The 14,054-nt window shown below is 41.5% G+C and overlaps 1 protein-coding gene across 1 annotated transcript in view; it reads right to left on the bottom strand.

Moving 5' to 3' along the window:
- Nucleotides 1-5,751: 5,751 nt before the first annotated feature.
- Nucleotides 5,752-14,054, bottom strand: part of LOC307104100 (cytochrome P450 4V2-like) — a gene marked incomplete at its 5' end in the record, with an annotated part of 30,225 nt that continues 21,922 nt past the window's right edge. Inside the window, 4 exons of the mRNA XM_079778738.1 lie at nucleotides 5,752-6,011; nucleotides 7,363-7,542; nucleotides 7,635-7,769; nucleotides 12,517-12,619. Of these exons, the coding sequence (XP_079634864.1) occupies nucleotides 5,839-6,011; nucleotides 7,363-7,542; nucleotides 7,635-7,769; nucleotides 12,517-12,619 (591 nt within the window). The 3' untranslated portion in view covers nucleotides 5,752-5,838. The remainder of the gene's footprint in view (nucleotides 6,012-7,362; nucleotides 7,543-7,634; nucleotides 7,770-12,516; nucleotides 12,620-14,054) is intronic.

The following is a 14,054-nucleotide window of genomic DNA, read 5'->3' as shown; positions in this document are numbered from 1 at the left end:
GTTCACTGCTCATTGGTCACCTGTGCTGTTCATAATTATGGAAAGGGAATTGGTAAGAAGGGAACTAAACAGTTGTGAATCCTCTTGAGCTGAGCACAAAGAAAATTATTGTAAATAACGGCAATAATATCGTTCCAGACTCCCCACGTAAAGCTCTCAAAATATTCAAGCACATTTATTAATTTTTAAATCAGTCAATGTTCTTTTGAGTTTAAAATAGCTAACACTTAAATATTTCCACATATGAGAACACCAGTTTATCCAACACCTTCTAAATAGGCAGGCAATTAAAAAAAAAAAAACTAGTGGCTTCCTCATAACATAAAAACAAGATTTAATTTTTTAAAACCTGCTTTACTTGGAAGCAATGGGAATAACAGAATTCTCTACCTGAAGGCACAGCTGCTTCCGAGCTTCTGGGCTGAGGGTCTCCCGCCTGTGACAAAGGGCCACCCGTCTGCAGCCTCCCTGCCGAGCTCTGCAGGCCGTGTTCACTTGCCTTTGCTATTGACTTTAGCTTTCTGCCAACAGTTTCAGCGTTTTGTCCTGTCAACATGGTCCATGAACATGCCATTCCTGTGTCCAGCCATTGAGTATATTAACTGTTTGTTGGGGGCATACAATTCGTACTTAGGTTTCCTTTTTGAAAAATGTTCGTTACATTCCCCATTCTTTGGGATCAAATGATGAGGTTAAGCCTCATCTAAGGGGACTTTTCCATTATAATTGCCTAGCTGCACAACTGAATAACAGGTGGGTGTGGATAGCTGAACCTGAAAGGATCTTCTGGCAAATGGTACCTATGCCAGGAGCAAAGAATCTACTAACACTGAAATTTAAGTGCAGAAGGGAGCTGGCTGATGTCTAGGTCCTGCTCAAACCTAATTCAGAAAATAAGATGTAATACGGCTGACAAGCTATAATTCCCAGACCAAATCTGGCCCAGTGCTTCTTTTTGCAAATAGTTTTATTGGCATACAGCCACGCCCATTCAGTCATAGATTATGGAGGCTTGCTTTCACCCTACAACTACAGTGAAATAGTTGTGACAGAGACAGTAAGGCCTACAAAGCTGAAAAGATTTGTGATCTGACCCTCCTTAGGTGGCTCAGTTGGCTGGAACACCCTCCTGTACACCAAAAGGTTGTGGGTTCAAATCCCAGTCAGGAACATACCTGGGTTGTGATTTCAATCTCTGGTCAGGGCACATATAGGTGGCAAATGATTGATGTTTCTCTCTCACTTCTATGTTTCTCTCTCTCTCTTTCTCCCTTTCCCTCAATCTCTAAAATCAATAATATCCTTGGGTGAGAATTTTTTTAAAAAAGTAGGTTGGAAATCCAGTTTAGCACTCGTGGCATAGAGTTTGGACTTCTCTGTCAGGATACTGTGACTGCAAAAAAACATACTGGTTTCTGAGGAGCCCATTTCTGCTCAGGACATTCTTTCTTATTTTAATTTTTAAGAAAAAGTCTCCATATACACTGAAATATACCTCCTTGCAACTTCTATCCTTCTATCCTAAATTTATCTACTCCATCCACACAAAATAGTTTATTCTTTTTTGTACTTTTTAAAATATTTAAAGATATAACCACTTTCCCACTAAATCTCCTTGTTTTCTAACTATTTTTCAAAATTGCATTACATCAGTTTGGTTAGAAAATTAGATTTTCAGGGAGTTGATGCTTAAGTAAATATTTAATGCATATTGCTGCACTGCAGAACTCTGTTTATTAAAAATGGAGGATAACAAGGCCAATAAAATAATTTCTGGTTGTAATGCAGTAGCATATTTCAAATATGCAACCTGTGATGCCTTTTAGATTGCGGGTATCAATCAAGAAAGAGCCATTTCGTTTTATTGTACTCTACATTTACTGTAGAGTACAATAGTACTCTAGTCAGCTTATGTTTCATAAGAATAAAAGCTGTGCTAAAAATTACATTTCTGTATAGAAACCTGATACTAATATTTTCTTTTCTTCAAAAGAAAAATTGTCATAGGGTTTAGACATGATTGTCTTCTTTCAAGTATGGTGTTGGAGGAAGGCTCTACAGATACCCTGGACCACCAGGAAGACAAACAAGTGGATCCAAGAGCAAGTTAAGCCTGAACATCACTGGAGGTAAAAAAAAAAAGACAAAACTGAAGCTGTCTTACTCCAGGCACATCATGAGCAGACAGAGTTATTTTGAAGAGACAATAATGCTGGGGGAAATCAAAGGCAGCAGGAAAGAGGAAGATCAAATATGAGATGAATTGAGTCCATAAAAGAAGCCGTAGGTAGGAGTCTATAAGAGCAGAGCAGGGCAGTTGAGAACATGATATCGTGAACATCACTCTTTCATAGGGTTGCTAATGGCTTGTAACACACACACACACACACACACACGCATATCATGCTACAAATATATTTTAATTTTCTAGATATAGTCCAAGAATCTCTTTATTTGTGAAACAGGTCAGTAGTTGGTCCAGAAACTAATGTTCCACAGTTTTCTGTGGCAAGGAACAGACCATCAATTTAGTAGTCCATCACCTGGAGAGATTTCTAGATGATAAATCCCTGGGTACCCAGTGGATGCTTGGGGTTTTGCTGATTCCCAGGTAGTCCTAAGAGATTTCACTTTCTCCATTCTATTAAGCAAAATATGTTGGTCTTTCCACTTATTTTTCAGAGTCAGGGAATGCCGCAACCTTTGCAGAGGGGTTCAGGATCTGAAGGAAAGGCCGAAGCCCAAATGAAAATACTAGACAAGAAATATAAATTTAGAAGGCAGCAGCGGGGGGGGGGGGGGGGGGGGGGGGGGGGGGGGGGGGTCAGGTGGAAACCTCTCTCTTGGAGAGGCACACTAACTTCTGGCCTGTAGGCTTTTTCTTTACTTGAATACACATTTGCCCTTTAGCAATTCATACAGGCATTTCAAAGGTAACATTTGGTAAACAGTAAAAGAATGATCAGGTTAGGGAATTGCCTTGAGCCATTGAGCCCACAGCAGGGCAATATAATGCTGATTTTCAGCCCTGTTGAATATCAAAGTCCATTGGCCTTCCACTGGGTCTTTTTGCATTAATATGCTAGCTACTATTGGTTTTAGCCTCTGGCAAGGGAAACTCAAGATCAGTCTATGATAACTGCACAGGGATCATTTTGTTAGGGAGGCTGAGTGACACTGAGGACATTAACTCAAAGGTGCATTTCTTTTATTACTTACTAGAGGTCCCGTGCACAAAATCCATGTACTGGGAGGGGCGGGTGTCCCTCAGCCCAGCCTGCACCCTCTCCAATCTGGGACCCCTCGGTGGATGTCCGACTGCCGGTTTAGGCCCAATCCCAACTGGCAGTCAGACGTACCTCTCAAAATCCAGGACTGCTGGCTCCCAACTGCTTGTCAGCCTGCCAGCCTGATTGACACCTCACTGCTCCCATGCTGGCCCAATTGCCCTCAACTGCCCTCCTCTGCCAGCCAATCACCCCCAACTGCCCTCCGCAGCAGGCCTGGTCCCCCTCAACTACACTCCCCTTCAGGCCTAGTAGCCCCCAACTGCCCTCCCCTGCAGGCCTGGTCCCCCAACTGTCTTCCCCTGCATGCCTGGTCACCCCTACCTGCCCTCCCCTACAGGCCTGAATGCCCACAACAGCCCTTCCCTGCTGGCCATCTTGTGGAGGCCATCTTGTGACCACATGGCGGTGGCCATCTTATGCAAGGGTGTGATTGTCAATTTGCATGTTACCTCTTTATTATATAAGATTATAAAGCAGTCACCCACTAATTTATCTTCTAAAGTTATTTATATTTCAAATTGACATCAATTCTTAGAATAAAATATAGCACCCATGTCTAAAATGTAGTTGATTATTCTTAAGATACCTCATTCAAGCCAGAGCATGATAGGTATTAGTGACACAGATATTTGATCACCTTATTAAAAAAAAAGTCAGCATCTTCCTGTTGATACTGCAGACCATGACATACTTTCTCCATTCCAACTCAGTTTAACTGACACAGTTTAAGTGAGTTTCCAATTAAAATATGAGTACTAAATTATTCTGGGGCCAAATGAAGATTTTAAGGCAAAAGGTAACACAAAACAATGCTTTGATTTAAATTTAATTTCATGTCTAGGGTAGGGTCACTACATTTTTTAAAGGCAAAGTTTAAATGTAAGTGCATGAAATTGAGAAATAATATCAATTTCCAAGAATAAAACTTCAATTATCCAAAATCATCTGGGGATGAATTTTCTACATATATCTATTTTCTAGATAACAAACTTTACCATATCTTGGGTATCATTTTCAGCTGCATCATATACTTCCTTGACTTTTTCCCAGCAACATACGGACTGACTTATCTACACTGAGGGTCTTTGGGATGGTAAAATACATAGAGCTATTGACCCTGCCCTGAATACCTGAGCCCATAATACTTGCCCAATGACTTTGGTTGGGTCACCTCTTCCTTTGATATCCATTAAAGAATATATATTCCATTCTCTTAGTTTGTCACTTCTACCTGCTATTGCCTTGAGAAAACTAAAGAAACAATCTCTGTCCATGCACCAGAAGGTCCCAAGTTTGATTCCCAGTCAGGGCACATACCTAGGTGTGAGTTTGATCCCCAGTCGGGACATGATGGGTAGCAATGGATCAAGGTACCTCTCTCACATCACATTGATGTTTCTCTCTCTCTCCCAATTCCTCCCACTCTAAAATCAACTTAGAAACAGAAACAATCTCATTAAAATTATTTATTAAAAAGAGTTTTTTAAAGTCACTGAGTGAGGGAGTAGAGCTAATGTCCATGGAATTAAAATTCAGGGAATTTGTGTCAGTTACCAGCTTGACAGGTATGTAATGAAGGATTGAATTTCTCAGAAGTTTAACCCTAAACTAAGTGCTGGTTACTATACATGTGCGACTTCTCTTCTCCTTAATGATGGGAGAATTTTAGAAGATCTGTGTTCTAATGATACACACAGTTACAGACCAGAGTTTCATAAAGCAATAGCATATTGTAGTAAAGATTTAGAGTTTAGACCTCTATCTATTTCCAGCTCTGTCACCCACTGGTGGTATGACTTTGGATAGAAATTTACCCCTGATTGATCTTATCACCTTCAAATGAAAAGGAGTATAACCTGATAAGGTCTAAGGTGCTTCTAGCTCCAAAAGGCATTACAAAGGACTGGAGATCACCAAGAGGAATCTCTCCTGATAATATATGATGTGTAAAGGTAATTGTGATGTTATGTAGAATGAAATGAAATGAAGGCCATAAGAACACAGTTAAAAGGGAAATAGGAACAGAACCTATGAGTCAACTTATAAATGATCTGCTCTCCTTGATAAAATCTGAAAAGTTTCATCATCATAATTATTCTCATAACTAATACCACAGATATAATTAAGACCTAAGCTCAAGCCTGAGTATTTAATTACCCTTTCAAATTAAATGTATATGTATACATGTATATTTGTGTTCAACAAGAATACCATAAAAATTATGGAACATCAATTAACTTATATCCTTTGGGTCTGTCATTTGAAATTGAATTGGCCTATGGGTCCCTCTGTTGAGAAATGTATATGTTTATTTGGGTACAGACATCAGTTAACTCGCCTTTTGGGATCAAGAGCAAAGGTAAGATAATTGTGATGATGAAAATATAAAAACTCTCTCTTTGGAAGACTTGACCCCAAGGTAAGTTTGGATAAGAAAAAATTAGGTGTAGGGATTAAGACTATTAAATTCATGATCTGCGCATTGTAAATGCGAAATTTCTCTTAAAGAAAGACCTTATCGCTACTAAGTCACAGCCCAATAATATAGTTAGGATGCATCTGTGTTTCTTCTCTTCAACTTGATCCAGATGCCATTAGAAGGACGAAGAATCAGCTCTCCTGCCAGACCAAGTTCTTCCCTTTTCTGGGTGGATTCTACCCAAAAGTGCCTCAGGATGCATGAAAGAACGACCTTTTCTTCCATCATGGCAAACCTTTGACCTTCAAATTAATGTAAATAACATGACTTTAATTACAGATATATCTCAAATGGGAGAAAGAACAGGTTCTATTAGAAGAAGCAAGTGATGCTAGATTTTCACAGTAGGCCCTGGGAGAACCAGTATCACTGAGGATGCTTCCTAATAATAAAGATTCTTGAGTGCCCTTCCCTGCTCCCACCCAGTGCATCTGAATAGCTCTGGGGACAAGGAATCCAGCACACACAGCACCCAGATGAATCCTGACTCATTGACCATGAGAACCACTGTTCTAGAATGCTCTCCTGCGGGGCCTTTCATGTAGTTTACTATAGAGTTACAAGGCCAGCATTTACGTAAACAATAAAATGCCAGAGTTGCTAAAGCCAAAAGGGTTTATAATGCATGGTGGTGTGCTTTCATTTTGTTTACGTACTTCTGCTGGTTCTATGTTGAGCATTATCTGTTTTGAATTTGAAAAAAGCAATTCTTGAAAGCAATAAAAACAGGTTAAATAAACTAATTGTTATAAATAAGCTTTCTACCATATAACCTATATTCTACTTCAATCCAAAGATCTACATTTTAAAACTCTACCATGAGACTGGTTATGCTTTATGTTATGGGCTGAATGGTATTTCCCCAAAATTCATCTGCTGAATTCTTAACCCTCAGTACCTCAGAATGTGACTGCATTTGGGGATAGGGCCCTTAAAGAAGTGAGTAAAATAAAATGAGGTCTTATGGATGGGCCTTAATCCAACCTGACTGGTGTATTTATACAAAGAAGAGATCAAGCCCTGGCTGGGTGGCTCAGTTGGTTGATAGGTAATCACATTCTCCATAAGGTTGTGAGTTCAATTCCATCAGGCATATACCTAGGTTGTGGGTTAGATTCCTGGTTGGGGCACATATGGGAGGCAACCAATCAATGTTTCTCTCATATGAATGTTTCCCTCTCTCTCTAAAAATCAATAAAAACATTTCCTTGAGCGGGGATTAATTAGAAACACACACACACACACACACACACACAGGAATAAACTATATGAAGACACAAGGAGAAGACATCTATCTATAAGCCAAGGAGAGAGCCTCACAAGAAACCAGACACCTTGATCTTGGACTTCTGGCCTCCAGCATTGTGAGAAAATAAATTCTGTCATTTAAGCCACCCAGTCTGTGGCGCTTTGTTACAGCAGCCCTAGAAAACTGATATACTTTACGACAGTCATAGTAAAGTGGAGAAAAAAATAAAACAACTAGTTTTTTAACAGACTTGTATCTGAGACACTACATCTCAAAGACATTATTGTGAGAAACCCCCTGCCATGTGCACCTGAAAGGTCAAACCAATTCTGATGGATACAAACCTATACAGTTTCTGGGTCCAGCAGAGAAGGGCACATAGGCGTATGGATGGCGTCCGGTCGAATTCTCGGGAAAGAACCGCTCTGGCTTGAACTCCTCAGGGTCTGGGAAGACCTTCGGGTCTCTATGCAGTGCGTAGGGAATGATGACTATTTGAGAGCCTTTCACGACTTTGTACCCCCCTGTCATGAGGCAGTTGATATGTCATGAGAACAGAGCAAGACACACACAGAAAAGTCCACTCTCCCCACTACTTTCAGGAAAGAATTCTCACCAACATCACAATCTTCATTAAGACCACGGGCAATTAAAGGCACAGAAGGAAAAATACGAAGGGTCTCCTTAATAACACACTCCAGATATTTAAGTTTCTTCAGGTCTTCTAAGGTAACAGGGTGATCAAAATTCCCTGATCAAAGGAAATACATGAAATAAAATAAATGAAAGAACTATTTGGGCTTAGCAAATAAGACATCAAAAAAGAATCTATATATATAAAAAAACCAGTGTCCATGATGACCAGGATGACCAAATGACTGGTCACCATGAGGTGGCATGAACTACCTTTTGGTCCCTCCCCATTCCCAGCCCATGAGCAGTGGCGGAGCGGGACTGGGGACTGGTGAGGAGGCTGAATAGCTGACCTCTAGGTCCCAGCCCCTGGTCTGCACGTTCCGATGGATCAGCGATGGTGAACGGGGGAATTGGGGTGGGTGGTGGGAGGACCGGGCTGGCTGTCAGGCTGTTGGGATCACCAGCTCATTCCTGGTTGCTCGGGGGCTCAGGCCTGTGGGAAAGCAGGTGCCGGCTACTTTACCTCCATTCACCTGAGCTGGGCCAGCTGCTGATAGAACATGCTGCCCACTTGAGGCCACTCATGCTGGAGCGGTTAGGTTGTGGGCATACCCCGCAGCTTTCATCAGTGCCTAAAGCCCCAGCAGAGGCAGCAGCTGAGGCAGCGGTGATCCCAAAGGCCTGAGAGCCTGGTGGCAAAGGCAGTGTTCAGCCTGGGGACTGGCAAAAGGACAGAAGATGGCCCTGACCACAGGAGACTAGGCCTAGGGACCCTACCCAAACGATTTTGTGCACTGGGCCTCTAGTATATTATAACATCAATACACTGAATGTTAAATACCAACAGCTAAAGTAAAATTCTTACTAGTATAGATAATCAAAATAACATGAGACAATAATGCTAAATAAATTAAAAAAAAAAAACAGATACAAAAGGTCACATGTATCATTAAATTTGGAGGAAGTACTCAGAGTAGATAAATCCATAGAGACAGAGTGTAAATGAGGCGTTGCAGGGGCTGGAGGAAGAGAACATGGGGATGGCTGATTAATGCTGCAGGGTTTCCTTTTGGCTGCTGAAGTGGGTTGGAATTAGATAGAGGTGACATTGTGAATGCATGAAACATTTAATTTTGAATTCTCAGAGCCTCTTCCAGAAGTGTATCTTCTCCTGGGTCAGATTCTTGGAGTCTGCCATAGTCTGGCCCCCAAATGCCCTCCATTCCCACCTCAAGAAGAAATCCAAATGGCTTCTTGGACCTGCCAACAGGAAAAAACAAAACAAAACAAAACAAAAAAACACAGCAGGAAGCAACCGAACATATTGAGAAAGATAAAAATGAGACAGACCAACTCAGTGAACAAGCCAGAGAGAAGATTCTGATGGTCGACCTATAACCAATTCTGCCAACCATTGTTTTTCAGAAGAGGTAGGACTTGATGGCCCAAATCCCAAATTTCCAAGTAACAATATTTGCAACCATCACTGCTTGGGGAGACGGATGGGAAAGCACTGTGTTATTTAACAAGAGTTGAAGCACAGAATTGAAGTAATAAATCAGGTCACAGAACGGCTTTTCATTTCGATGAAACCCCTTCCTTGGAAAATAATTGCACCCGAAGAATTTCATCTGAGTGCAAGCCGTGATGCGTTTTCAAAGTCCACTGAAATATCTGGAAAGGATTTGATGAAATGTTCAAATCCACTGCAGGATAAAGCCAGCAGGAAGAGGCTGAGAACCAAAAATCTGGTTTATGGCCATTCTGATGCAGGTGCAGATAAGGTGGGAGAGATCATCCAAGGTGGTGTTTGCAAAAATCCAATTCATTGCTACTTGCTTTCTGATATGGAAGATGAAGAGGGAAAGGAGAAGAGAAGAAGGTGATGATGGAGGGGGAGACAGAGGAGATTGAAAGTTACCAATGAAGAAGCTGATGAGGATGAAGGAGAAGATGACTAAGGAACACTGATGGACTCCAACCTTCTTTTTAAAAGATTCCTCCAGTCACGGGGAGCAAGTTAAAGTCTGGGGGGTTTTTTGTTTCGTTTTACTCTTAGGCTCAATAATTCTTCTCTTGAAGTCTTTTCTCTCCCTTACATCCTTGTTCTCAAATTATTTGGGGGAAATACCTTGAGCAGAATACAATGGGGAAAGAATCTCTAAAGCTTTCTGTTCCAAATTCACCTTTTTTTTTTTTACTTTTAAAAGTATTTTTCTTTTTTCCATTGATTTTTTTTCTTTATTGATTAAGGTATTACATATGCGTCCCAATCCCCCCATTGCCTCTCTACACCCCCACGCATGCCCTTACCCCTCTGGTGTCTGTGTCCATTGGTTAGGCGTATATGCATGCATACAAGTCCAAATTCACTTTTATCCCTTCCTGACTCAACATACACTGTATGGAATCAATGCCCCTGTGCTCCCTGGGAAAGAAAAACCTGCTTACATTGCTCCGCTGGAGGCTGGAGGCTGGAGGCTCAGCCCGCCCAGCGTTGCACAGAATTCTAGCTTTTTCCCTCCTTTCTCTGTACATTGAGCACACAGATTACACTGTCTCTGTGAATGTGGACAGTTAGCATTTACCAACATACACCTGTCTACTTTCTCTTGTATGGAACATTTTTTAAACTAAAAAAAGAAAATGGGTTTATAGAAGGTCAAAGGGTAGATATGAGATGCTTGGGTTAGTTAAGTGGAAATTTTGACAACAAGGCTTCCCCTTTGGTATGTTTAGTTGTGATGTTGAATGGACTTCTTTGCAGTTTAAGATGATACTTTTAAAATAAAATTCTCTCCTAATAATGGCCTGGGCCCTGCAACTCAATGAGAGAAGAGCAGACCTGCAGAATCTTATTTGGAATTGTCATTCTGTATTGTAATCTTGTTCCTGATTATTTAAATTTTTTTGTTTGTTTCACTGGAAAGAAAAGATAATGCTCAATTTTAAACAATAAAAGTGTACCAGTTGCTTTCTTATAATGAAACTAAATGTGAACTTAACCTCAGTAAAAAAAAAAAAAAAGAGGAATGAATACTTACATCTCAATATCCAAAGACCAGTTGATCAAAAAAGTTTTAGAACTAATACTGGGGATAGAAGAGAAGTGAGGCACAATTAGCAAAAAGCATGAGAAGCAGCAGAATAAAAATTCTAATAAAAATGGTGTCAATTACGTGAGATCACAAAGCACTTGTGACACCTGCAATGGGCTAGAAATTGTAAAAATCACAAACGTGGGAACACATTCCAAAAGAACCCGGGTTTCTAGAACACCCCATTTACCCACCACACCAGAGGCAATCTGAGAGAAATTCAACTTGAAATGGGAAAAATGAAATGATGACAGAAACAGAGCCCAGGAGTGTAGATCGTCTCCATTCCACAAAATACAGTCTTCCCTCTTGATATGAAAATCCAGTCCTCACACCATCTGGACATGAAATTCCTTTTCCAACTTCACCTCTCAATGGGTTCTAACAAATGTTCTGAATTCCACCTGTCCTTTATTGCTTACTATTATCTTCCAACAGTTTCCACTCTGCCATTGTGCAACAGGAGCCTCACTTTCCAGAATGCCTTCCACCTCCTCCTCTTTTCCTTTATTATTCCTTCCCCACTTTGCACTAGGAAAATCCATCAGATACCACTTTGTAGATTGGCCAACCAACATTTACCTTTCTTTACCCAACCATTGGAAGCCATATGACATCTGATTAAACAAAGAATTAAGTTGATGGCACAATGCACAGTTCCTTTGTGGTAGGCTGATCATGACCCACAAATATATCAAGTCCTAATCCCTAGAACCTTTAAATATTGCTTTATTTGGGAAAAGGTGCTTTTGAACATTTTATGAAGGATCTTAAAATGGAGAGATGATCGTGGATTATCCAGGTGGGCCATGAATGCCATGACAAATGTCATGATAAGAGAGAGCAGAGGGAGATTTGACACACACCCACAGAAGAGAAAGTGATGGGAAGATGGAGACAGAGATTTGAATGATGTGGCCAAAAGCCAAGGTATGTTGGCAGTCACCAGAAGGAATGGATTCTCCCCTCAGGCTTCCAAAAAGTGCAGCCCTGCCAACACATTGATTTAGCTCAGAGATACTGATCTGGGCCTTCTGGTGTCCAGAACTGTAAGAGAATAAATTTCTATTGTGCTAAGCCACCCAGTTTGCAGAATCGGTGACAGCAGTCAAAGGAGACTAATATAATCCTTCATCCCTCCTCCCCTTTCTTCTTGCCTTAAAGATAAACATGAGACCCAGAACAATGATCAAGAAAATAAAACCCACAAACATGAAAATGACAGAGAGAGAAAATAGCAAACCCAGGATTCTCACAACATCCCTATTGGCATCAGCCTAGGACTCCTTACCTACAGGTTACGGGTTGTGCAAAAGAAATTGATGTCCCATCAGCTTAATCCACAGCAGTCCTATATGGAACAGCTCTCCTGGACCCCGCTAACCAGCTTCACCTCACCTCTCTGCTCTCCACTAGCCCCTTCCTTCCTCATATCGCCCAAGCACACAACCATGACTTGACACTTTGTACACAGTGACTGCTTCACCTATGAAGCAGTGAGGTCCTGAGGACAGTGACATTTGTCTGTGTAGCCCCAGCATCTTGCCCGGTGCAGTCACACGCCAAGCAATCAGCAAACGCCCATAAACAAATGGGTGAGGTTTGGAAAGGACATTAGGCCTGGAAGGGGTCCCATATGGCAGCCTTCCTGCTTATTACAGTGTCTTTAGAAAAGGCCCGACTGCACTTTCTTAATGAGCAAGAATGCCATTTGCTTCAGTGACTTGGGACCTTCCGTGTAAGCAGTGAAGGGGCCATACGTACCAAACACTTCGTCCAGTTCATTGTCCACTTTTTTCTGGACTTCTGGATAGCAACCCAATAGGTACACCACCCAGTTTATTCCAGCTGCAGTTGTGTCATGGCCCTACAATGTAAGAGGGAAAAAATAGCTTAGAAAGCAGAGTTCTATTGAGAAGGTTAGGGATGCTAGCTCTATTTTGAATTGTCTCTGGATTTGACAGCTGTGACGTGACCCCAGACAGAACAAGTTAATTTTATACAGTATTTTAGCTCCGTGGGGAACAAACCAATGAAACAATCCCTTCAAAGGGGACGCCTCTGGTACAGGGACATTGGTGAGAGTGGCTGGGCTGGGCTAACAGGAGGCATTTCAAGGGAACTCCGTGCGCTGAACTGTTTTTGAGGAAAAAAAAGTATGACTTTCCTGAGCCAAGTGGCCAGATCTGCTCTTCTCCACTGTCCCCCATTTGTACGGTCGGCTTTACTGGGACACCAGGGAGCACATGGATGATTCTGAGTAGCAGTTTCCACATCAAGAAGTTGATAAATAGCCCCATTTAAACCTGGCTGAGTTTAAGGGAAAATATCAAATATTTTGCAGAAATGAACTCAATTATTCTTCACAAAAAACCCATGGGAGCCCGGCTGGAATGGCTCAGTGCTTGAGCATCAACCTATGAAACAGGAGGTCATGGTTCCATTCCTGGTCACAATGATTGCTCGGGTTGTGGGCTCGATCCGCAGTAGGGGGCATGCAGGAGGCAGCCAATCAGTGATTCTATCTCATCATTGATGATTCTGTCTCTCCCTCTCCCTTCAATAAAAATATTTCTCTAAAATCAATAAAAATATATATATTTTTAAAATCTCCATGGGATGCTTGATACTGCATTTCACGTTTTAGAGATGACAAACTGAGCCCCAAAAGATGCTAAATGACTTTCCCAAGCCCAACAGCTTCATAGGAGGTGGAGGTAAGAATAGGGCCCTTGGCGTTTCTGATGACAAAGCAGAGTCCACACTCTTCACCTCAGGGAACGTGGAGGATGCGGGGTGAGGAGACTCCAGCTCTAATACTGAGGGTGACACCTGGACGACCTTATTCTCTGTCCGTTCAGTGTCTTTAGGCATCAGCCCTCCACTTCCTGTCCTTACCTCACCAGGACACTCCACATGCAAAATGGTAAGTTCTCCAGAAAAAAAAAAAAGTATTTGAAAAATAAAAAATAATATTATAACTCTTACTGGTCCATTTACCCTAAACAACACAAGTGACCATTGTAATATGTCATCTCCTGGGCAGAAGTCTCTGAAGCACATATTTTAGGTCCTCAGTTGAATTGTTGAGGACTTTTCTGAAATTTAAAAAAATATGTTGAGAAGTCTCTGATGTTGGCATGATTGTATTTTCTCACACTTGCAATTTCTTTACAGAAATGACTCTGAACTCCAGACAAAAGCTGGCATATGTCACTGGGTGCACAGGTATCCAAACAAGGACACACAGCCCCCGCAGTAGAAACCCGGACTTCCCCCTTCCAGGCAGCCTGCCCAAAGAC

This window comes from Cnephaeus nilssonii (assembly GCF_951640355.1).
Source record: "Cnephaeus nilssonii genome assembly, chromosome: 8".
Lineage (NCBI taxonomy): Eukaryota > Metazoa > Chordata > Mammalia > Chiroptera > Vespertilionidae > Cnephaeus > Cnephaeus nilssonii.
Note: the sequence above shows the minus strand (reverse complement) of the source record. Positions and strands in the feature narration are given on the sequence as shown.